This window comes from Nannobrachium achirus, assembly GCF_963921795.1.
Source record: "Nannobrachium achirus genome assembly, chromosome: 8".
Classification (NCBI taxonomy): domain Eukaryota; kingdom Metazoa; phylum Chordata; class Actinopteri; order Myctophiformes; family Myctophidae; genus Nannobrachium; species Nannobrachium achirus.
Window position 1 is genome coordinate 35,448,512 of NC_137817.1, and position 26,695 is coordinate 35,475,206.

At 43.5% G+C, this 26,695-nt stretch overlaps 1 protein-coding gene across 1 annotated transcript in view; it reads left to right on the top strand.

The window, feature by feature from the left end:
- nbeab (neurobeachin b) overlaps positions 1 to 26,695 on the top strand; it is a gene marked incomplete at its 5' end in the record, with an annotated part of 383,543 nt that overhangs the window by 281,000 nt on the left and 75,848 nt on the right. The window contains 4 exons of the mRNA XM_080732091.1: positions 4,989 to 5,106; positions 5,451 to 5,553; positions 8,417 to 8,532; positions 15,831 to 15,943. Coding sequence (XP_080588217.1) covers positions 4,989 to 5,106; positions 5,451 to 5,553; positions 8,417 to 8,532; positions 15,831 to 15,943 — 450 coding nt within the window. The remainder of the gene's footprint in view (positions 1 to 4,988; positions 5,107 to 5,450; positions 5,554 to 8,416; positions 8,533 to 15,830; positions 15,944 to 26,695) is intronic.

Sequence of the window (26,695 nt, forward strand, 5' to 3'; positions counted from 1 at the left end):
TTTTAAGCAAAAGTGTAATGTGCAGATTTAAATAGAATACAATTGTAAGTGTATCTGTTCTCCATGACCTGTTTGCAATGACCCTGGCTGACTGTTAGAACCAGATCTCTATGCTTCTTCGCTGACTACCTACTTCGTCCACAGATTTGGTCCACATTGCCCGGGGTCAGTTTTTTGGATACAGTGTGTGCTGATCCTCCAAATTGCTGTGCGTGAAATCCATCCCGCACTCTCCTGGGGGAGTAGTCATATCACTCAAAATGAAAACCGCCTCTCCTCTTCTCCCCTCATTCTTCCCTGCTTGCACCATTCTCTCTGGCCGCCTGGGACCTTTCCATTGTGAGTCTTTATAGTGGAAGCCTATTAGACAAATCTGAGAAGAACACTGCAGAGGTACCATGATGCCAGGTTGTCAGCGTGCTCCATACCCCCATATAAATATATCAGTCATGCTGGCTTGGCGGTCTCCTGGAATCATATTATTTCAGCAGGAATGCAATAGAGGGAGATTGCATTGTTCCACGCAGAGTTGAAATTGAATCAGGTTTTTAGTAGGAACTGCTCTGTTAGATGTATTAATAACGTCTGTCGTAATCTCCGGGCTATTATGGGGTTAGATCTATTCGCGAGTCATGTGTGATTAGAATCGATTTCCGTGCATGAGACGGCTTTCTTTCTTTTCCTTGTGCATTTTAATGAGTTATGTGTTCCAACTGGCGCGTCTCTGTTATTCTACAGAAGTCTGAGCCTAAACACTGGTTGTCACCTGTGACTCTCCTCATCCTCATCTGTCTCGATATTTTTTCAGCCGTGATGTTCCACAGGCAGAACAGAGCCCCGGCCTCTGTCAAATCAGCAGAAGAAGGGAGGCAGTATAAAAGGGAACGGACGACAGAGATGTTAAATTGCATTATGGCTATTATGTGGGAGAGGGTGCACCTCCTCTGCAGCTGGCAGAGCCAGCGCATGCGCGTATGGATCCTAATGAGCCTGTGTAGAGGGACCTGTGTGGAAACAAAAGGCTGGGCTTGTCGGCCATACCCCCCACCACCACCACCTCCCTCCACCCGCCCCCGCACCGCTCCCCCCAGCCTGGAGCGTGACAGACCAAGAGCAGAGCGCCGGTTCCTTCCTGGTGGCGTGATTAGATTGGGGCCGAAGTCTCCAGCTGGCAGGCCTGTCTGTGACTGGAGGCGGCCGTCCCCAGTGCTTGTCACTAGCTGACACCTCTGACAGGCAGGGGACAGCTTCAGCAGACAGGTTCATTAAATGGCATTTTTTACAGCTGGGCCTCCAAAAATGAGGGCTGGGCTTTGTCAAAGTTCCAAGTCTACAGGGGGCCCCTGCTTGTTGGTTTAAACCAAAGCTTTGTTGTTATGACAAATATTTTTGATCTGAGCTGTTTGAAATAGGCTCTTTTTTACCCTCCTCTTTAGCCTGTCTCTTTTGTTGACAGCTAGCCCTTTGGCCTGTACTTTGTCACAGCAGCATAAGTGTGAACTTTAGCTGGGTAACAAGCAACAACCAAGGGTAAATCTTATCATATCAACAATCGTATTGCAGCAACTTTGTATTTTCTTTTTTTTAATGTTTTCCTGCTTTCACTGAATCTGAAACAATCCGTGGGAACCTGGAATATCTTGTAATGTAACTCTTACTAGAAGTTACTACTACTTATGAGCATATTCTCTTCTCTTCTCTTCTCTTCTCTTCTCTTCTCTTCTATATTTATTGGAGCATATTACTGTACATACAATAGACAATACATTTGGGGGTATAATTCATGGCTAAATGGATTCAGAGTTATCACATTTCCATGCTGAAAACACAAACCACTTCCTGATATATCTGTATATCCCTGCACCACTCGAGCCGTCTGCGCTCACCTGTACCCTGATGAGGTAAGCTGTTGTTGCCTTCCCGCGGTGCCAGTACGGCGTGCCTATCCGCAATGCCTGGCACTCTAAAGACTGCTTCACAAACACCAGGTAACAGAGAGGGAGTGGGGATAAACAGTCCTGATGTCCCTCGGCAGTGTGCTCACGGCTGCACTACTATTTCATGCCATCCCTCCATCTCACTTCACATCCCTTTCCCTTCCCCGCTACGTCCTCTCCAGTCAGCACACTTCCTCCTCTGGGCTGTGCTGCTGTCTCTATGACAACTGTTTGAGTAGGGGGTTGCTGAGGTGTCAGGCAGGGGCATTACTGGGAGGAGAGCACCAGAGATGCTGCGCCGCACGTCCAGCATCTCCACCTAATCCAATTTTAATTGAGCTCCAGAGACTTTGATGTGGCACAGGGGTCGGGCATGAGCTATTCCAGGGAGAAATTAAGGCAGCCCGGCTCGCGCCGCACTCTTCCAGCCTGTCACTATTTTAAATGAGCATTAGCATCGGACCTAACCCAGCCGAACATCTCACTCTGCCTCCTTCCCTCCCGATTCCCCCGCCAACCCATCTCACACATGCACGCGCGCGCGCACACACACACACACACACACACACACACACACACACACACACACACACACACACACACACACACACACACACACACACACTGCTGTATTGGTGTACTGTCTACCACTGTTCTGTGTTGCGTCTTTATTCACATGCACGGAAGCAGACGTGCATCAAGATGGCCCTCGTGTACTGTGCCGCACCACACTGATAGAATGCGAATGTGTGTGATTATGGCCCAGGGAGTTGATGAGGTCGCCCGCCGAGGCTCATGCTGTGTTGGACAAAGAGGGGCGAGGTAGATTGAAGGTGAGATGGAAGGAAGGAGGAAGGGAGAGGAGGTGTGTGAGAGGATCATTCTCACCTGTCAGAGTGTGTCTCTGGATCTCTCCATGTGGGCACAGTTGTTTTATTGATTATTTATGTGTCACTGACCATGGGGACTGTTTTTTTGTTACACCTGCCCTCGCTCTAGCAGATGTTATAGGCCAAAGGGAACGTGTGGAAAACACAGTGGAAATGTGTGAAAGCTAGTTTTGTTGCTCATGGGATACACATTATTTGGAAACAATAGAATATAGAATACCATGGATATACCTGAAAGTATTATTAATACATACAGTCTGTGAATAATGTTTTGTTAGAATAATACATTAAAAAAGCAAACTGCTATTATATTAATTTAGCATGTTATTTCACACACTGTGCCAGACCATCAGGGAGTAAAATATTTGCATATATAAACTGACATGCAAACTTAAACTCCTGGTCTGATCATGATTGGCTGAAGGCCAAGCAGTTTAGAATAGGGTTTGCGTGTATACAGTATATATCTGTCTGTATGTATTGTATGTACATATGCATGTACTGTATGTCTCCTCAAAAGTAGACCTGCAAAGTGGAAGTCATAAAGAGAGGGAAATGTTTTAAATGGTGGTGGAATATATTATCTTTATCCAACCACGCACACATTCACACACTGATGGTGGAGGAAACCATGCAAACTGCTCATTGGAAGCAGTTAGGTGTTCGGTGTCTTGCCTTCGCATAGCCAGACAATATGTGGATTTTAGTCTGGTTCTTCTCAGTGTTCTTATTTTCCTAAGGGGCTGTTACAAAAAGATACAAACAGACTCTATTGGTTAGACCTACAACCAATCAGTGTAGTGCAAAGGTGATACGCCCGCCCTACATTTGCATACTGGGCGCTGGTTGGTTTCTCACATACTAAAGCCCGCCCTACATTTGCATACTGGGCGCTGGTTGGTTTCTCACAACCTAAAGCCCGCCCTACATTTGCATACTGGGCGCTGGTTGGTTTCTCACGACCTAAAGCCCGCCCTACATTTGCATACTGGGTCCATGGTTGGTTCCTCACGACTTGTGAGCCATGAAATATTTGAATAACAGAGCGGGACCAGACCTAATCTGCTAAGGGCAATTTTTCTTTCCAATGACAGATTTGTCCGGCTATGCGGGGCTAGGACACTTCACCAACCTAGGGGGAGCCGGGGATTCGACCAGAACACCTTTGGTTCCCAAGCGGCTGCTTTACCTCCTGAGCCACTGACACCACTGGATGTTGGATTATTGTTGAAAATCGATACAAATACAAAAACACATGTTTCCCAGTGAATCTCTTGGTTACATTACACCAACACTGTTCTGGTGAAGTACTTTTGGGTCCTGGTTGTAAAAAGATGCTATATGTTCCTTTAGAAACCACACATCTGTAGGCAATCAAAGATAAAAAGATGCAAGCTAAATGATCATTTTTGAGTATTGTAAAGGCTTGCGCAATGGCTCATGGGAGAGGCAGTTCCTTTCTTAAGATAAGTACAGTAAACAGTCTTTTTTTCAAATCAAATCAAATCAAATCAAACTTTATTTATAGAGCACGTTTACAACAACCGAAATTGACCAAAGTGCTGTACAGAGAAAGGAGCAAACAATAAAAGCATGAGCATATAGACCTACATAACAAATATCAGAAAAAAAAGAACACAACACACATATACAGTATAAAAGCAAACAGTAAAAGACCTCAGGGGAGATTAAAAGCTAGTGAGAAAAGGTGAGTTTTAACCTGAGATTTAAAAATACTTATGGATGTAGCAGACCTGATCGAAAGAGGCAGGCTGTTCCATAACCTGGGGGCTGAAGCCGCGAAAGCACGGGCCCCTCTGGTTGTTTTTTTGGGAACCAGCTCAACCAGCAGCTGCTTATCGGCGGATCTCAGGGCTCTGTTGGGGACGTAGGGTTTTTGCCTTTTTCCGTTTTCCAATTATCTTTCTGAACAGAATCAAGTGTTTTATGGTTGTGATTCATCAGGAGCCTGGTTGGCTTTGTTCTAGCCTAGGCTTAACACTCTTAATATAACGATTTTATAACCTCTGGAACCTGTGCGGGTCTAAAAACATGGTGGCGACTGTTCCGCTCTATTGTCCATTACAGTGGCGATACTCAACACAATGCATTTGATGCTGTGAATCTATTTGAACCACTTGTCTCTCTCCACTCTGGCCAGGTCCTGGCATATTCTGAGGGCCTCCATGGGAAATGGATGTTCAGTGAGATCCGAGCTGTGTTCTCCAGACGCTACCTCCTGCAGAGCACAGCGCTGGAGGTCTTTATGGCCAACCGCAGTAAGCAGAAGCTCCCATCACATCACATCACATGATGCCATTCCAATTCCTGACCAGTGGTGGACAGTAACTAAGTACATTTATTTGAGTACTTCATTTTCTGCTTGTAGATCTGCTATTTTCACTTTTTGCGAACATTTCAGAAAATGCTGCATGCTTTTAAAATGTTTTGGAAATCTTCAAAGTGTCAATATAACAGCATTGATATTAAAAATAAAATGGACTCCCTAATTTGTACCTTTGAATAGGCTAGTTGACTATTTACTTGAGTATTTACTTTGTCCACCACTGTTCCTGACTCACGTTTGTATTTGTTTCACACACTGGCTTCTCTGTCCGCACAGCATCAGTCATGTTCAACTTCCCTGATCAGGCCACAGTGAAGAAAGTTGTTTACAGTCTTCCTCGAGTGGGAGTGGGCACCAGTTATGGGCTCCCTCAAGCCAGGTGGGTCCCAGATAACCCAACAATTATTTTCATTCATATCGTTTGACTTGTTTGTTTCCCCCTTATTATCTGATTAAGCACTTAAGCTGTATATACTGCACTTTGTCGTATGACAGATAGTACAAATAGCCTATGACGGTCGTTTATCTCCCGATTAGGGAGTCTTACGGGGAACACACACCGAAGGCGGAGGCGGCGCGGAGGCGGCGCGTCAAAACATACGGCCCCATTATTTTCAATGAACTAACCCACACCGGCGGCGTGAGACACGCGCAGCCGCGGGTCTGCCGCCTCGCCTGCCGTGCTGATACGCAACTGTTCTATTTTTCCAGCATTGCCGCGCGGTGAACATGTTCTCCAATGGTTCTCCCCACCGGGGGAAATGGATGTGCTGTGTGGCAGCGCGCCGCATCCAGCTCGGGTTACCGCGCGGCACTTCACGCGCGTCGATACCGCAAAGCACTGCTGCGCATTCGTAGAGGGTGTCATAGTGTGTTTCGCTGATTAATTTCGTCTTACTGATGGGGAAAATGTGTTCACTAATAAATTAATGGCCATATATGAAGATCTCTGTGTCAGTCCTTGTCCTTTTTAATGCCCATATATGGAGATCTCTGATGTCATCAAAATTAAGCCCTTATCTTGGAAAGCCCATATATGGACATACTGTGTCAGTCTCATGTGGTCTATGATGTCAGCCATCCATATCTGGGAAAAGTTTAATATTTAATTAAGGTCAATGGAGAAAATGTACTCACTAATCTTACAATAAATGCGACAAATCTCTGTGAGCGTGCGTGCGTGCGTGTATGCGTGTATGTATGTAATCCGCGTATCTCGAGAACCGTTCGTCTCACAGGCTTCAGATTCGGCACACGCGTTCCCCGCCGCGGCGCGGAGTTCAGTGCCCGGCCTTGACCCGACCCGATGTGCGGTTCTCCGGAACCGCCGCGAAACGTTCGGAAATCTCGTATGCGGAGCTGAATGTTGACATCAGGCTGTTCCGGAGGAAACCGGCGCAAGCGCTGACTCATTGTGACATCACTTCATAAAAGGCTCTGACATCACGTACGCCACATGAGTCAACAAAAACTCTCTGTGAGTGTGTATGTATGTATGTATGTAATCCGCGTATCTCGAGAACCGTTCGTCCCACTGGCTTCGCCGCAGCAGGGAGTGCAGTGCCCGGCCTCGACCCGACCTGATACGCGATTTTCCGGAACCGGCGCGAAAGGTTCGGATTCTCCGTATGCGCTGATGTCCGCTAGGCAATAACCGAACAACGGGTATGATGGGTATTGCCTAACAACCGGAGGGGCATCATTCCCCACGGGTGGCAAAGCAAGCAGGCTGCGTATTATTGCTCAAGATGAAGACAGACAGATACATAGATATCCATATATGGGCATAAAATGTACAGACAGAAATATATCTCCATATATGGGCATAAATGGACACAGGCAAACAGATAAATGGGGTTTGCGTTAAAGGGTGGGGCATTCATTCCCTATTACATCGTCGACGATTGGCCACCCGAAGGGCAGAGATCTCCATATATGGGCATAAAAGGGACACAGACAGACAGATACAGAGATCTCCATATATGGGCATGAAATGGACGCAGACAGACAGATATCTCCATATATGGGCATGATATCTCCATATATGGGCATAAATGGACACAGGCAAACAGATGGTCAAAACGGGTCCTATGACAGCAGGTATAATGGGGTTTGCATTAAAGGGTGGGGCATTCATTCCCTATTTACATCGTTCCCGAGTAGGCCGGCACCCGACTAGACGCTTGGCCGCCAATATGGGCATAAAAGGGACACAGACAGACAGATACAGAGATCTCCATATATGGGCATAACATGGACGCAGACAGACAGATATCTCCATACATGGGCATAAATGGACACAGGCAAACAGATGGTCAAAACGGATCCTATGACAACAGGTATAATGGAGTTTGCATTAAAGGGCGGGGCTTTCATTCCCTATTTACATCGTTCCCGAGTTGGCCAGGTTGCCGACTAGTACATTTACATGCAGTTTTATTAGCTTGGAATCCCCATCGATGTTGTCACTGTTAGGCAGGTCTCTGAACTGTCCATAACCCACACAGTGAGTAAAATGGTGCCATCTTTTAATGAGCTTTAGTGAGCATTATATGAAGATAAGTTAGGAAATGGGTGATGTGCTCCTTTAATAATTATTCATTGAGCATAATGTGCTAAGTGCTCTCATCCCCTTCAGCTGTGTATATTGGGTGATGTAGCCAGTGCAGTGTAGGCCCTTAACAGAGGCGTATTTTTTAAGTCCCATAGCTCTTGACATTGGTGTGCACTGACCCTGATTGAACCGGCCCAGTTCTCTGACTGAAGACTCTACCACAGTAGCTGTCTCCAGCCCACTGACCACGGAGAAACCCAGTCAGTCCCCCATGACTCTGACATTGTTAACAGGCCTGTTAATATGCTCATATAAAGCAGGCACATTTCCTCTGGTCCTGAGTGTTAGCTGATGATGGGATGTAATACTTTCCATTTGCATTCCTGAATGAATGTACCGGTATTATAAAAAAAAGAAAGAAGTGTTTTCATAATTGGATTCCATTGTGTATTCTGCACTCTCGCCTGTACAGTAGTTTTACATTGTAGGTGAAATATACCATATATCGTCACTGTCGGGCGGAAACCTTGTATGTCCAAAATCGTAAACTTTCAGGAAACGGAGATTTTAAGTAAATTCATATGTAGCCTACTGTACAAACAGTATAGGCTACTTGTATGACATAAACAGTTACAAAAACTAATCTCAATTCTCTGTTTTGTGCTCAATGGGTTCATGTATTTCCCAGGCGCATCTCCCTGGCAACACCTCGGCAGCTTTTCAAGTCGTCCAACATGACCCAGCGTTGGCAGCGCCGAGAAATCTCCAACTTTGAGTACCTCATGTTCCTCAACACCATTGCAGGTGAGACTATACAGTACATTGTTCTTCGCTCTCACTGCTGTTAAAAGGTACCATTCGTGCCTTAACCACTTGTTCGCCCCAGAATTGGGGTAGTTCATATTAAGAAGATTATCATATATGCCATTCTACCTTTACTACTCCTATCTACAGAAAACTCTTCGTATTTTTATGAATTATTTTTGTTATACTGTTGTGCTAGCACAATCTTTGTGTCCCACCAACACCTCGATGCTTGTACCTGTATGCGTGAGTGGCAAATAAACCCCTGTTGATTCTTGATTGATTCATTGAGCCTAGCACCTCCGCTTCCTATCCACATCCTTTGCATTTTACCCCTCCTCACTTCTATCAATTGGATTTCCAAGAATAACCACTTTGGATGATTTGAATGCAAACGCATCCATTTGCGACTTTGCAAAGTCAAAGTTCGCCCACGATCGTGAATAAATATTATTATATTTGCATCAATTTACAATAGAAAGCTATAAAGCACACATAAGTATGCCATATTTATTTAAGAAATCACAAAGTCCTTAAGTGGCAGTTGATGCAGTACAGTACTCTGCTGTTCACGTGAGCTGGCTGTTTGAAGCAAAGAACAGGCACAGCAGATTTTTGCTAGATAATTAGTGCCTGGCTATGTGAAAGTGTACACACGTGTGTCTGTGGAGTTGAGAGGTGCTATTGTCGACTCTCTGATCTGAACTGCAGCTAACAGGGAATGCGAGAGAGACTGGCGCTCTGCTCCGCTATGAGAGGTGTCATCCTCTCCCTCGCGCTGCATTTTCATGCATATTTATATTTAGCTCGCGCTCGAGTTCGATACATTATTGTCAGCTAATTAGATGTAAGGCAGACAGAAAAACATGCCCAAAATTCATTAAAAATCCCTGGTAATGACCTGGGCTGACAGCAATGTCAGTGCGGTGTGGGGCGGCAGACAGGTGGGGGGTGACGCTGGGGAGATGTGTGAACGGGAAGTGCTCTTCTAATTAAACACTATTCCACTGTTATTAACATCCTGCCATCCTGACTTGGGCTTCAGCAGCAGCAGGTCTAGCCGCATCGCTACCCCCATCTTATCTTCCATGCTCAATCCGTTACTTCCCTTTGGCTTTGTGGCATTAACCTGTTAATTATGTTCTTTTAACTTCCCAAAGACCCTGGCTATTCTGAAGCAGCCCCTCTCATTGACTCGAAAGGACAGAGCGTGTCCTTTTGTACGGTTATACTTTATGTGCTGATGTTTTTGTCACACAAGATTGGTTAATGCCAGTAATATCTAATGCAGGTGTCCTCAAACCTTTCCATTCCAAGGACCCCCAAATAGCCATAGCTTCCACATAAAGAGCAAAAATGTTTTACGTAAGTTCCTGACAGGGTCCTTTTCTTTGATGTCATTATCAGAGATCCCCCCTGAATATATGCACTTTTTGTCTTACGCACCTGTCTCCAACCTTTGAGGTGTGCATCTGACTTTTTCAAAAGGCCCTTTGTGAAATGGCCAAAAAAAAGAAAGGAATTGCAAAAAACAGACAATCTACAACCTTACAATGCATCATGCAGTGACTTGCCGTAGAAAATTCTTGACGATAATGATGCCAGTTTGAAAGTAGTTGTGTGTGGTCAGTAGTGAAAGTGGTCAAGTGTGTCTGTGGGTTTGATAAATATTGAACCAATGAAAAGTAGGTGCTTGTAACTAAATAATAACTGCATTGGATCCATTGGAACACAGGCGGTACTTTTTTCCATTTCCTGAAAAGTAACAATTTTGGACATACAAGGTTTCCTCCTTCCGCACCTCTCCTCCCACATCAGGTTATTTCGAGCCCTCAAAATCCCAAACACACGTCGGTGAGGAAAAACTTGCCATTGTGCCTCGGGAAATTGTCAATTTGCCCATCCACTGTGCACCTCACACCAGTGTCTTCTCCAAAATTGTGCCCTTAAGGTAGATTCAGACAGAGCTTTTGTTATTGAAGTTATATATATATTTTCTTCCCCGTTTTAACTTTATTGTCAGTGGAGACAGACAGGACACAAGGAGAGTGAGCAGAGGAGTGACACGCAGCAAACGGTCCGGTCGGCCCAGGAGCCAAACCAATGACCTGCTGTCAGGTACCAGAGCCCACGTGGAGCGTGCCCCTACCACCCAGCCATCGGTCTCGCCCCATTGTGCTTTTTAGAGCGACACAATCCAGTATTAACCCATTAAGACCTGAAAAAATACCTAAAATGTCTTCTAAACCCTAATGGTTTCCTGAAAAACGTATGTTTCTTTATCTATGGTGCTCAAAGTTTTTAATGTCAAGGACCCCTAGAATTATATGTATTTGACTGCGGAACCCCATCTCAAAATAATGTATCTTGTTCCAGGGATCCCTCAGATGCAAAGATTTAACTTAAACATTTTCGCTTTAAAAGAATATTTATTCAAAGATTTGCAAATGTATTTTTTATTTTTTAATAGCAGATGTACAACTATACAAGCTCATAGCGTGGCACTCGATACCGCGCTATGAGCTTGTATATCTGCTATTTTTTAATAGCCAATGTATAAAAAGTAATGGTTGAAGTGGTTACGTGACACATGCGTTCCCGGTTAAGTCAGTGTAAAGTTTTTCTATGCTCAAGAGTTGCACGATTCGTGCACCACTCAAAAGATTTCACCAAAGCGTGAGTGTCTGTCAGTGAGTGAGTGTGGAGGGCAAATATTGGTGTGAATGCAACAGCGATGTATTTCCCGCAATTCAAGCAATTCAGTGATTTTGATCACATCTGACGTGAATGCACCTAGTCTTATTTGATACTTTCCCATATCCAACTCAATTTTCATTGGCTATTGAAAACTTCTGTTGTGATTTGAATCTTTGCCAAGACCACAGGATTCTGGAAAGACTTGTCTCCATAAACATGTTTATGATGATGTTGCCAATTAGGATTAAAAGATTTGTGTCTTTCTCTCACACACACATAACGATTACTGCTGCAACTCAACGTACAATTACCCTCCACCAGATCTCAAAACATTACTAAGTCAGACTTGACTAATGTTGTCTAATGTGTCCCCTCTATTACTGTATTACTGTAATAATAATAATAATAATCGTGACTAGTAATTGAAGCCGAGGCCGAATTGGGCCGAATCGCATGGATGAGCCCTGACAGCACATGGTTGGTGCTACAGACTCCAAATTTTGCACGCAGATAGCTCAGACCTTTGCCTACGTTCTTAGCTAGGCCTCGACCCGACCCGATATGCGGTTTTCCGGAACCAACGCTAAAGGTTCGGAATCTCCATATGCGGAGTCCTGACTACTAATTGAAGCCAATGGACGCCGAATCCGAATGGCCCGAATCGCATGGATGAGCCCTGACAGCACATGGTTGGTGCTACAGACTCCAAATTTCGCACACAGACAGCTCAGACCTTTGCCTACGTTCTTAGCTAGGCGTCGACCCGACCCGATACACAGTTTTTCGGATACGGCACGAAAGATTTGGAATCTCCGTATGCAGAGATGACTGACATCGGGCTGTTCCGGAGCAAGCGCTGACTCATTGTGACATCACTTCATAAAAGGCTCTGACATCACATACGCTAGATGAGTCAACTAAAAATCTCTCTGAGTGTGGCATAAACTAAAGTCTTTCTTCCTCTCACTTCGAGGTGAGCAAAGTTCAGGGTGCTCTTCAGAGCGGTTGGGTTCAGGGGAATTAGCGGGCTGTGCCTTTAAGAGAACCAGGTGAATAATGTGGATAAGCCCGGGCAGTTCCCTCTCACGCTAAACTTAAATAATAAAGGGGAATAAGGAGCCCAGGGGCTAGGGAACTCCGGGGCGCTCTGTAAGTAAAGTAAGGGGTGCTGTGTCTGCAGAGATCTCCATATATGGGCATAAGTGGACGAAGGCAAACAGATGGTCAAAACGGGTCCTATGACAACAGGTATAATGGGGTTTGCATTAAAGGGTAGGGCCGGAACCGGTACTGTGTCTGCAGAGATCTCCATATATGGGCATAAGTGGACAAAGGCAAACTGATGGTCAAAACGGGTCCTATGACAACAGGTATAATGGGGTTTGCATTAAAGGGTAGGGCCGGAACCGGTACTGTGTCTGCAGAGATCTCCATATATGGGTATAAGTGGACAAAGGCAAACAGATGGTCAAAACGGGTCCTATGACAACAGGTATAATGGGGTTTGCATTAAAGGGTGGGGCATTCATTCCCTATTTTAAATTCGGCACGCGTGTTTCCCGCCGCAGCAGGTAGTCGGGGGCACTAACAGATGCAGAGATCTCCATAATGGGCATAAACGGACACAGACATCAGATACAGAGATCTCCATATATGGGCATAAAATGGATGCAGACAGACAGATACAGATATCTCCATATATGAGCATAAATGGACACAGGCAAACAGATGGTCAATACGGGTCCTACAGAGATCTCCATATATGGGCATGAAATGGACGTAGACAGACAGATATCTCCATATATGGGCATAAATGGACACACGGCCAAACAGATGGTCAAAACGGATCCTATGACAACAGATATAATGAGGTTTGCATTAAAGGGCAGGGCATTCATTCCCTATTTACATTGTTCCCGAGTGTGTTATTGCAAGTTGTAAATGCACAGTATAAATGTCAATTTATGTTATATTTTTTATATTGTATTTCTATATTCATCAATATTATAATAATAAAAAAATATTATTATTATTATCATTATTAGGGCAATGCCTGCTGAGAACACATTAAAGTTTGAAGTCGATTGGTTAAACCGTTCTTGAGATATGTGGTGACACTGTCAAGGAAGCACACAGATATTTTGTACATTTATTGATATTGATTACATTTACAGTATATATTATTTATTCATCAAATCTGTTTGTGTTGTCATGCAGTGACGCAAACGAATATTTGGTTCATAGAAAAAAAATAACCGCTGCCTTCTCTGACTCACGCTGGCATTGGATTGATCTGAGATCATGCTGAGGAAAAGAGAATCCTGCAAGCGGTTCCCATACACTCAATTGAGTTATGATGTTATGATCTCATTATGATGATATGATGTTCAGTCTTTCTTTGGCTTCCTTGAAATAAACCCAGAACGGAGGAGGAAGAGGTTTGGTTTACTACAGGAAAAAAAATTAAAAAATAAAGAAGGCCTCGAGCGATCTTCAAGAAACTCCCGCCAAGCATAGAATGCTGTGGTGTGCCTTAAGTGAAAGGTCTGTAAAGATGAAATACCTCTATGGCATCTATTTGTTGAAGTTCTCTTGGTCAGGGCTCATCTTTCATGTGGGCTGAGGGTGAGTGACATGTAAGTGCTGCTGGAAGTGGGATATGTTGGCTGGTTGACACTTGACGAGTTGGAGCTCAGCATGGCGACCTACTGTAACCACTGGCTAGCCAAGCAGACCTCACACCCAAACCAAGCACTTCATTTTACATTGCTATATTTCAAACAAAGGATTAGATTTTTTAGTGTTTTTGTTTTATGTTAAGTTTTATGTATATGTTTTATGAGTTACATGAGTTTGTTTTCATGTGTTGTGTCATACATTTTTGTTTATTCATATTTGATAGAGGGCTTGATTTATTGAGTAAGATTGTAATTTTGGTCTGATTATGAGTTGGCTTGTTTTAATTATAAGTGACATTTATGTTGCCAAAGGAGAAGAATTACAACTTTTGAGTTTATTTAAATGTTAATCATGATGCTTATGGTTAGGGGAACAGCTTTTAATTATTAAATCGACTTGTTGTTCTTAAACGTTTTTGGCTTCAGTACTTGATATCTGAATATCTGAATCCAATTACGCCCTTGGCCTGGCTTTACAACTACTTGCTTAGAAAACTGCAAGAAAAAAAACATGAATATGAATGTGATATGGGTCTGAAATAAAGATTTATTGATTGAATTATAACTTTTGAAGAATATAACAGAGTGAAAAAGTTGCAAGTGCTCTTGAGCAGATTTGTTTTAAACTGTAGCCATTACATTTCAATAAGCCCAGTGTTGATATCAATATGTTCAAAATAAAACGGTATAACGCTATTGCTTTCTTTTCAGTAACTGTTGTGCTAGTCATGTTTTGGAGTTCATTTGGTTCAACACTTTACAGATCAGCAGCTTCACACAAAGTTTGTCAATGTTTTATCATTAAGCATGCTGTCATCCTGAAATGAAGGACAGTAGTAGCATGATAGTTTGCAATAACTTGGTTGAATTGTGTTTTTAATTGCACTTCTCTCCATCAAGTTTTTCATATTTTGTATTCTTCTTATAAAAGTGTTGTCAGAATTTCACAATCCTTGAGGACTCCTGCAAAGTTAAAAATAGAGTAGAAATGGATTAAGGAAATTGCTTTGATGCATACTAAATAAACACAATTCTGCGTTTTCGCAGTTGGGAACCAGAGAACTACCTATGGTGCCTCCTACAGGTTGGCCGCCTGTTCAGCAGGGAGCTGAACGGGGAAGAATATCGTGTCCCTACGCATGCATTAACGCCTTCCTGGTGAAACTCCTCACTGTCATGTCACAGAGACACGCGATTGCCTTCTCAAGACCAACCAGTAGGGGGTCAGCAGTGACAGGAACTAAAAAAGGAGGAAAGAAATGGAGTAGCTCAAGCCAAAACATATCCTTTCTACTCCCACAGCAGTGTCATCTTGAAAAGGAAATTAGAGTGCATATGTGGCAGCGTGGTAAGGTGAAGAGATACTCTTGAGTTCTACAATTACTTTTCTCATGGATGGATTTCCAGTGACACTTCTTGCCATCTGATTCCCATATTCCCACTGAGAGCCAAGGAGGAAATTCACATCTGGCCAATCAGCAGTTCATTCTGGCAGTGTCATGTCAGGCATGCGTGGTGTCATGGCCCCCAGAAGGATCTACGTCTCTTTAATTACATCCACACACCACAACTTAGAACCACTCCATGCTGTCCATGAATTTAGAAGCCGCCTCTTTCAGAGCCTCCTCTAAACCGCACAGGCCAGCGATGTACTCGACAGTCAGAGGCACAGGGGGCAGACTAATACATTCTCACAGAGTGGAGTGAGCTCTCTATTAGTGCATATGTCGCCCCATGGCAGACACCCTCAGAGACAGGAAGTGGGGTCTGATTGAGGGCTCTGAGATTCAGGGGTTCACTGGAATGTTTGCATGCTGGGTCCCCAAAGTAACTGAAGCCTTGTGTGTACTCTGCCCTGCTTTCAAGTCTCCCCCCCCCCAACCCCCTCATCTCACAGATTTTCTGTCTGCTCTGTTTGTCTAGGGAGGACGTACAATGACCTGAGCCAGTACCCGGTCTTTCCCTGGGTCCTCACCAACTATGAGAGCGAGGAGCTGGACCTGACCCTGCCAGGAAACTTCAGAGATCTCTCGAAGGTACCGAGTCCCGCCGTGCACCCCAGTGTGACGGAGGGAGGGAGGGGGGGGGGGGGGGGGCACGTAGGGGCAGCCGGCTCTGACGGCAGGGGGATTTCCTCGCGAAGTCCCAGACTGTAAAACAATACCATATTGAATGGGAAATAATCCAGACATCATGTGCTCGTTCTGAATTCCGAGGTGGAATGCAGAAAGTGGAAAGTGCTGATCATATAACATCTCGTCTCCGCATTGTTTGGTATAGTATACACAGTATACATCATCAGGGCTCATTTAACCTTTATCGTATCATTTTGGATCTATTCGGGCTAACTTTACACTGAGGATTTTACTGTGTGTTACTGTTTACTCTGCCCATGAATACGCTTGCGTTATCTCACTTGTTTTTAGTGTCAAAGAAACTGACTTTCACACCATAATACATTTTATTTCAGACAGTACATCAGATGGTATTTCAACACTATCATCATAGATATTACCATGTATTGCTACAAATAGAATACGTTTATGGATCTGCTAGGATAAGATGCTCCCTGAATTAGTCAAGCAGCACGCTAAGCTAAAACAGGGAGTCATAGATACCTATTTCCGGAAATTAAGTATTTCAGCCCAACCCAGCTGACTGCGATGCAACCCCCCCATTATCATACAAGAATGGGTCCAAAGCAAGACATAGAATTTCAGTTTAACCTTTGAGCCATACAAGACTCTGAACTAGAAGGATGGAGGAGGGTGGTGGTGGTGGAGGTATAGCTTTTTGCCTTCAGTAATGTGTGGGGCAGTATTGGTGTAGCAGAGATCATTATAGGAGGGATCCATATTTAAATGGACTGCTTGTTGTGAGAATGGGCTGTGATTGGTGCATAGAAATAGGTAGCTGATTAGAAACGCAGAGTCCGACATGAGCTAATGCAATGCTTAAAAAAATAAATAAAAGAAAATAGCAGATCTACATGCTCACAACGCCTCGCAAGATCAGCTATTTTCACAATAGAACAATGTTAAACAAAATGTAATGCCTCAACTCAGGGTGGGGGCAGTTAAAATATGATTATTTTGGGGGTCGCGGGCTGAAAAGGTTGAGAACCACTGCACTAGACAGGCTACTGTTAATGCAACATAGCAGTGGTCTGGCATGTTGATGACTCACTGTGTACTTGACATTACTGCTGACTATTCTCAAGGCATACAAAGGAAGCCACTGGATTCATTTAAATATGGCATAAAAAGCAACCTGCAGAGACATACATTTGTTTGAGATAGGTAATCAACACAAGTCATTTCATTGCACATAATTCTTTGTCAAAGTCATGTTATCATTGCGTTTTAATGCATTTTAAAATGTAGATTGACCTGAAAGCCAAATTGGAAAAAGAATGATTAATGAATGATTGTTCAAACATCCAAGACTTATTAAACTTGACATTACAATTAGCCGACATTGACTCAATTATTCTGAAAAGTTCAGTAACAGGCTTTTGAGAAAATCAAATGTAAACAAACCCAAAATCAAAAAATAAAGCCATTAAAGGCTAAACAGTTTGTGTTTATATACGATATAATGGCCAAAGCTATGAATAGACGATGACATGTAATATTGAAGCCGTATGGTCCTTTAAAGCTGCCAAACCATGGGCTCAGATGTAGTGACACCAATGCCCTGCAACCATGGGAGATAAAATCCAATGTTATATTTGCACTGTCTCTGACTGAGGGGGAAAAGCAGATAACTCTGCCACAAACAGCGAACTGCTTTACCACCCCTGCAAACTCTCTCTCTTTCTCTCTCTCTCTCTCTGGCTCTCTCTCTGGCTCTCTCTCTGGCTCTCTCTCTCTGGCTCTCTCTCTCTCTCTCTCTCTCTCTCTCTCTCTCTCTCTCTCTCTCTCCCTCTCTCTCTCTCTCTGGCTCTCTCTCTGGCTCTCTCTCTCTCTCTCTCTCTCTCTCTCTCTCTCTCTCTCTCTCTCTCTCTCTCTGGCTCCCTCCTACTGCAGCTCTCAGGCTCACTGACCTGAAAACAGTCACATTCCTGTCTGAGCCTCCCTCTTGCGCCCGTTTTAGCTCTCCCTCTTTACCCCTCAATGTGCCGACACTCTGACTCGGGGCTTCTCTTTGAGATCTCGCTTGTCAACACTTTGTATCAATTCTGCTTTTGGGCATGCTGCGTTTTAGACATATAGCCAGAGAGAAACATGAGACTAAAAAGAACGGTTACAGTAAAAAAAAAAAGAAAAACAGACAAAGGAATCGCGGGTTATAACGTAACGGCATGAACATGTACGTAGGGGAACACTTCAGTAGCTCCGGACTACTTCATCACTTGCAGTGTACTCACAGTGTTGTGGGCAAACATCTCTCTTGTAGGTATTGCTGTCGTTTCTGCCCCCTGTCTGCCTTTGGGCGCAGTGGCCTATGGAAGATCCAGGCGGGCAGGGAGGGGGGGAGGAGGAGGGGAGGGCATTGAGGTGCCATGCTGTGCTGGACCGGGAGCCATGTGCAATCCTCTGGCCCTGGGGGAGACAGTTATGTATTGTAATGTATTCCAGTGACATCCTCCCATGCTGTTTACAGGGCTGAGCTGCCTTCATTAGCATGAGTTCACAGGCCCGTGTCTCCTGACAGTTGTCCTTGGAACCCCGGGGCGCTCTCATACCTCCAAAAGTTCACAGCTAGCCGAGCAGGGAGGGGACAATGGGCCCCGGCATCTCCCCTCCGCTTGGTCCGCCCTTTTGTTCAATTATGGATTAGAGCTGGCCATACAATCTCTAGAGACTTGTTTATTGTGTGCTTGGTATGTTTCCATGTGTACACTGTGCGTAATATCAGTATATATGCATTTCTGGTCCACGTTACACTGATAAGAACCTAGATGCGCGCGCAGGTCGGTACCAAATGAGCCAATGAAACCAGCGCTCCCCAAAACAACAGGTTTGGGGATTGTTGGTAATTGATTACATGATACAGTCACCTGTGCATTTAGTCTCAATGTTTGTGAACAAGAAATGGGTCTATAGTTGGCTCTTTTCTTTGTGTTCATACAGGGTTCTACATATATTCTCATAGATTAGTTTGACCTTTATTCCCTTCTTTATTGGATCCACACTTTGAGTAGATTACAGTACCAGTGATCAAATGAGTCAACTTGATTTTGCAAATTCCCCACACCCGTCATTTGATTACTTAGTCAGTGAGTCAGTCTACTTTCTACATTCAGTTTTCACTCAAGACATTCTCCACACGTTCAACACATTCTGACGTTTACCACTGCACAAGTTATTTAAATTACTTACATACTTACATGGGTGTGCACAAGTACTTTGTGCACACTCATTTCCCAGTAAAAAAAAATGGCGTCTCTATTTTGGGCATAAATATAAAATGTAATTACATTTGTAGGTTTATTTAAATTATTTACCACAGATGTTAAAACATTGCTCAGAAAGCTCACTAAAGTTTGTGGTCCAGGTGGTTTTATGATGAAGCTGCAGAGTAGCATTGTTTAAAACCACTGGAGTACACACTGAAGCCAACAGATTCCCTCTCACACCTACACACCTGCAATCATGCTGCTGAATGGGCTTCCAGTCAGCTGTGAAAAATGCAACTGAACGCACCATGCCCTGCCTCAGGGCCAGAGGTGCACATATTTTGATGTCAGATGCATTCATGTGCCTGTGTGTTTCATTAGACTCTTAACGATTATTTCCCATTTGATGGACAGGTGGTTGATAGAAAAGGGAAGCTCATCTTCCTCATAGCTGTTAAGCGATGTGATAGAAACGGATTTAATTGCATAAGGAGGCAAACTGAGCTTACTTCCTTTGTCTTTGACAGGGAATTATTAGATGTATCTTGCAGAACTCAAGAGAAAAAACAAAAATAAGTGACAGGAAGTATATTACTGGAGACATACCCGGATGCATACTAAGTTCCTCTTTAGCAGTGAATACCACATGATACAGCGTATCATTCAACAGTCTTCTATTTAAGTATTTTGTTCTTGTTGCATTCAATGATAACTTTATTGTTAGCACCAACATTTCACTGCTTATATCTATCTATATGAGTAAATGACAAATGAAATAACCCCTCTTAAAACTTCATATGAGTGAAGAGATCATAATGAGTGACTTATTTACACAAACCATTTTTCATCTTGAATGAACTGAACAGAGGCTGAGAAACGCCAATGTTTACAATTCTGTCTCAGAGACCACTGTTACGCACTGTGAAGGCTGAGCACCTCTATGAGCTGCACCTTGGGTGACACAGACTCAGAATGGCTGCTATAAAAACCACTTCCTCCTTCCTCCTCTTCGATAATGGAGGTTTCTTCACCCCCACGCCCAGCTCCGTTAGACGGTTTGGGAGGACATCTGCTTTGTTTTTACTTGGAGGAGCATGATTGCATTAGACTGGAGCTGCATGCAGCCTTAGCGCTGACGAGACGGGCAAAAATAAGTGTGACTTTTCCTGACAGTGCACCATAGCAACGTACTGTAATGTAATTTCCTTTGAAATATAAAATGCAGCACGCGTCTCCCGGGGAGGTAGCCTGGATATAACCAAACAAGCAGAGGCACTCTCTGTGCAGTGCACCCACTCACCAATGTTCACGGTGCATTGTCTACTGCGTCTTTTGAATCGGGCAACAAAAGTGATCCTAATTAGAGGTGATGCCAAATGTAACTTTGATCACAGGTTGTTTTCTAGTGTGGGTGTACTTCATCGGGTCAGGTGTTACCTATGGAAATTAACTCGGATGGGAGGAATTGTGCATCTGTCTGAGCCAGTTGTTGTTATTGTAATTTTTGTGTTTTGTATGAGACGCAATATAATGAAAAGAGAGTTGCTGATTACTCTCCGTTAGGCAGAAGGAAGCAGCTAGAGCCTAATTTGGACTGTTGGTATGAAAGCTTTAGAAAGCACATTGGCTATTCTGTGCTTATTCTGCCCTATTATTCTGCCCTATCAAAAACAAATATTTTATTTTATTTACCACTAATGAGCTATCATTCACACAAAGTAGCACAAATATTATTTTAGGCTCAGGTGCAGTGTTGTTGATGAAGGTAGTTGTAGACACCAAAGTTTTTCTTCACCGGGAAGTTGTACAAAACAGTTTGACTTAAATGGTATATTTAAAGCATGTTTATGTTAGTGGCCTTGTGTGGGTTTACTGTGTTAAGGTACTGTCCCATTCTGGGACAATGGACAGATTTGTTAATGCCACCTTTTTCAACCACTTACTATACAACTTATTTTCCTTTCGGCTGTTCCCTTCAGGGGTCGCCACAGTGAATCATCTGCCTCCATCTCACCCTGTCCTCTGCCTTCTCCTCGCATGTACCAATAGTCGAGGACCCACATGGCCAAAAGCTCAAAGAAAAGAGGGGTACCTGTGATTTTCTGCCGTACTTTTTATTTCTGTTTTATCTATTAGGTTAGTCATTAAGGTCCACAGAATGAGAGGCCTGCTCTGCCGGAAACATCGCGAAAATCATTTGCATATTCACTGTCCCATTACTCCACTAGAATTATAAAAAAAAGAAAAAAAGTCTGCTTTAATTAGCATGTGAGGGGTCAAACTAGGGATTCTTCGTGATTCTGAATCCATTGCAAGCTTTTGTTTTGCATGAAAAACATTCCTTGGGCTAGATATCAACCCCCCAAAACAGTCAAAAGTGATGAGTCATCACTTTTTTTCCACTTTTCACAGTTTTGGGCTGCCGAAAAGTAACCCAAGCAATGTTTTTTATGCAAAACAAATGCTTGCAATGGATTCAGAATCATGAAGAACCCCTAATTTGACCCCTCACATGCTAATTAAAGCAGATGTTTTTCCTTTTTTAAATATTTCTAGTGGAGTCAATGGGACAGTGAATATACAAATGGCCATAACTTTTTTTTCGCGATGTTTCCGGCAGAGCAGGCCTCTCATTCTGTGGACCTTAATGACCAAACTAATAGATAAAACAGAAATAAAAAGTACGGCAGAAAATCACAGGTCCCCTCCCATTTTGGGGACTGGGTCCCCGACTACAACTAACTTCAGGGCCACTTTCGCTTCATCCATAAAGAGATCTTTGGTCTTCCTCTAGGCCTCCTGCCTGGCAATTCCAACCTCAGCATCCTTCTACCGATATACTCACTATCCCTTCTCTGTACATGTCCAAACCATCTCAGTCTGGCCTCTCTGGCTTTATCCCCAAAACATCTAACAGACGCTGTCCCTCTGATTTACTTGTTCCTGATCCACCCCATCTTTCCATCCCAGAGAGAACCTCGACATTTTTATCTCTGCTACCTCCAGCTCTGCTTCCTACGTCTTTTCCTCAGTCTGTCTGTCTCTAAACCATATAGCTGGTCTCGCCTCCGTCTGTACACTTTTCCTTTTATTCTGGCTGATACTTTCATATCACACATCACACCTGACACTTTCTTCCACCCGTTCCAACCTGCTTGCATTTGTTTCTTCACCTTTTTTCCACATTTTCCTTGGCGTCAACTTGGTATTCCTATTTTGGGCAAAATATTAAAAAATAGCTGGGTCTACTCTTGAGAGATTCTTAGTCCATTCTGAGTGCCTTTTATATTATGTACTGTACATTACATGTACCGAACATAATGGCCCAAATATCTTACTGAACATAATGATTATTTTTAAAGATCTCCTTTTAATGAGTCTTAACCACTTGAAAGCTATTTGTCCAAAATAGCAAGATCTACAAGCTCGCAATACAACATGTTGTGAGCTTGTAGATCGGCTATTTCCGACAAAGAGATTTGGTGTAGAGGGAAATAATAAAGTCTTCATTCATTCAATCAATCAACCAATCAATCTATCAGTCCTGGCATGCGTTCTATAGGCTGCTGAAGCTGTTCTGGAGTCACCTGGAAGTTGCCTTCTATCATGTTTATTTATGCTTGAACTCTCCATGGAACAGTCTGGGTCTGGGAACAGTCTGGGAACTGCATTATACCAAGCTTTCATGTACATGTAGATGAGAGTGCATTCTCCAGCCTTACCTGGTCAAGGATACCTCTGGTCAGTATGTTAGGTGAACTGCTTTTATTAAGATGTCTAATGTCGCTGTTGTTTAGTGTAAGTGATTTTCTTTTACGACTTTTATGGCTGAGACCAAGGACAGGGACAATGTGGGGAAATTATCTTCCTCTGAAAGCCACTAAAATATGGAGGGAATACGAATACATGAGGGCTTGGGGAAATGCCCCAGTAAAGCAAGGTTTCTCTTCTCACTAGGATTTCACATCACCAAAGACTAAAGGATAAAGCACACATGGCAGATTGCTCAAGTCTCTGCAACACGGTGAAACAGCTCAGTCGCTGTTCCACACCCTGCTTGCTGCTCCTGGAAGCTGTTGGAGTCCTGCATCTTCGTCAGGTGCCCATTAGCCACAACCTGCCCTCTTGGGTTTAAAGGTGTGCCATCATCCAGTCACGCATGGGTACCTGACACTGAATTGCTCCTGGGGACTCCCGCTTCTAGAAGTATAGGATTTGTGTTTCAGGTGTAGCAATCCATAGTGTACATTTTTCTGTCTTGTGTTGCCAGTAGTGTTGGTCTTGTGTCAAAGCTACCTTTTCGGTCGAATATGCCGCATACATGATAACAGGACAGGACTCAGGAGTTGAATGGGCTTGATGTGCTGGGCGGCTCATACACAACCTAAAACCTGTCTGGTCTCATGTGGCATGAGTTTGTATTCTCCATTGCCTGGAAGACATTGTGTTTGAGAGAGAGCACTGACAAATCAACTCGTGGGCGAGAGGACTGGCGACCAACGTCTGTATTTAGCCTCGAAAGGACAATGGAAATGTACGTTATGCATGCCTTATAATCTGCTTATAATCTTCTTATAACATGGTATAATTACATTGCTTTATAACAATAACCATAATACATTATAATGCATTTTATAATGACTTATAAGGACAACTATTCATTGTTACTGGTCACTTAGGACCCAGACATCATGCTGTATAATGACACAGTCACATCAGAATTAGTGGGGTCACATATACTCGCATGCTGTAATTTGTTATGTTTAGATAAATAATTTGATCAATTTGATAACAACAGGAGGCCAGTTCCGCCTATTCTCTTATATTGGTTGAGCATTGGGTAACACTTTAAAATAAGGTACCATTAATAAACATTAGTTAACAGTTATTAACATGCTTATTAACAGTTAGTAAATAGTTAATTAACAGCTTAACTAACTATTAATAAGCTAATGTATTAACAATTAAGAAACCATTTATAAGAAATGTACTAACCTTAATTAACAGTTATTAACATGCTTATTAACAGTTAGTTAATAGTTAATTAACAACTTAAATAACTATTAATAAGCTACTTTATTAACAATTAAGAAACCATTTGTAAGAAATGTACTAACCTTAATTAACAGTTTTCTAACATGCTTATTAACAGTTTGTTAATAGTTATTAAACAACTTAGATAACTATTTATAAGCTACTTTGTTAACAATTAAGAAACCATTATTAGAAAAATACTAACCTTACTAAACAGTTATTAACATGCTTATTAACAGTTAGTTAACTCATTGACTGCGCCGCCACGAGTTTCCCGAGTTATTTCCATTGTCTGAGGCTGCGTCGCCCGAGTTTCACGAGTTGGGGCTGTTTTCAAGGTTTATGCAAAAGTACACTTTCCCCTAGCCTGTTACAAAATGTCATGTTTCTATGATAAAAGGGTGGTTAAAAATCACACATCAAAGTCAGCTTGTTTGAAAACAAAGGAGAAATCGACCTCCCCAGTCCCCATGACCCAAAGTGAACTCATTTATCAGGACACGGCTTCAGTTCTGCCGACACAGTGCGGCGCGGCCGCAGCAGTGGTGAAACAAAACTAGCAGATCTTCAAGCAGACCATTCTGCATGAATCAAAAACATTTTCACTTGAAAAGCTGTGACCTGCTGCACTGGGTCACCCTAACTCTAACCCACACACAAATCCATACCCACACAAAAAAGTTCAAAGTTTCTACAACAAAAGTTTACCAAAACGGTAAGACCCAGCAAGAAAACAATGGCTACATCAGAGCCTCGTAGCAACCGCCCGGCCTCTCAGGCCTCTCTATACCAAAACAAGCCAACACAAACACATCAACAACACAGCAACACCTCCCAGATGAAAGCATTGACAAATCAACACTCAAAGTGTTATAAAGGTTTCAACATAAACTTACCTCAGTGTGATGAGGAGAGCGTTGGTGTAACACACACACACACACAGAGAGAGACAGATAAGTCCAGTGCCGTTTAGTGTCAGTAGATCAGTAATCCTATAGTTTCATTCGTGTAGTTTTCTTTTTCTGTTTGTGAGCGGGTTTCATGCCCTCACCGCGGCACAGCAAGCGCCCGACGGCTAGCCATGGTTCGCCGGTCGCCTCTGATTCTGGTTCCCGTCGCGAACCAGCCCGATCCCTGGACGCGGGCGAGGGGCTAGTGGGCCTCCATCGAACCCCGGTCCTGGTCAGATCACCATGGATGCCTTTCTAATCGCCAATTTGCCCCGTCCGGAGACGGATACGGAGTACGAGACGGATGAGGCGGCGCCGCCGTCCCAACAACACACACCGCGGGCAGACATGGCTCCACTGCCCGCACTCCTCACGCCGGAATCGGTGGCTTGCGTGAGGCCACGCGAAGAACGCTCTGCCATGCCCATGTCGCCGAGAGATAACATCGAGACGCTCTCCCAGTCCCAGAGTGAGATGTATGTATTATCCATATCATTGATCCATTCAAAAACAGCAGATAGCAGTGCAAGTTCACAGCGCATCACTTTGTAGCCTACTTTCCTGACTAACTAACTTTCGCTAAATTATTCACTCGATCAAATGATGTGTTAGGTCCGTGTCCGATGCAGATGATGTCATCGGCAGCACTGATGATTGTCAGAGCAGTATAATCAGAGAGTGGTGTCACCGCGGGGTCAGAAACAGCGCTGGTCACGTGGTTCATTGTCACTTTACACCTCATAGACTTCAATGCATTTTGTAAACTTCCGGTTGGCCGTTTATCACTATACGCCAATAGATGTGTGCGTAGAAGACCTGGCCCCATGAAGTGAACGGGAGTGACGCAACTCTCCATTCTAGGGCTCTGATGATTGTGAGTGGCACCCCCGGAGAGCAACACGCAACCGCAAAGACGACCCTTTCTATGCGCGTAAGTTGTGCACGTGCAGCACACATTGCGCGCGCGTGCACACACACACACACACACACACACACACACACACACACACACACACACACACACACACACACACACACACACACACACAGTATATTCTGTATAATGTATTTATTTATTTAGATGAGTAACTAATCGCTCTGGGTCTACTAAATGCCTAAAACATTTCCCATGTCAATATGTTCAAAATAAAACAGCATAATGGCAAATATAAATGTATTTTTCTGTTCAAGTTATTCTAGTCAAGGTATTGATGTTTTGTCATTACCCATAACAGTAAAATACATATTCCCATTTTCACCATGCAGTACCCCTGCATACCCATAGTACACATACACCCACAGCAAACCTTTATGTATCTCATATAGCATTGATGCTTTTCACACACACACACACACACACACACACACACACACACACACACACACACACACACACACACACACACACACACACACACACATGGAAACAGAACTTTTCATTCAATTTGAGGAGTAAATAATGT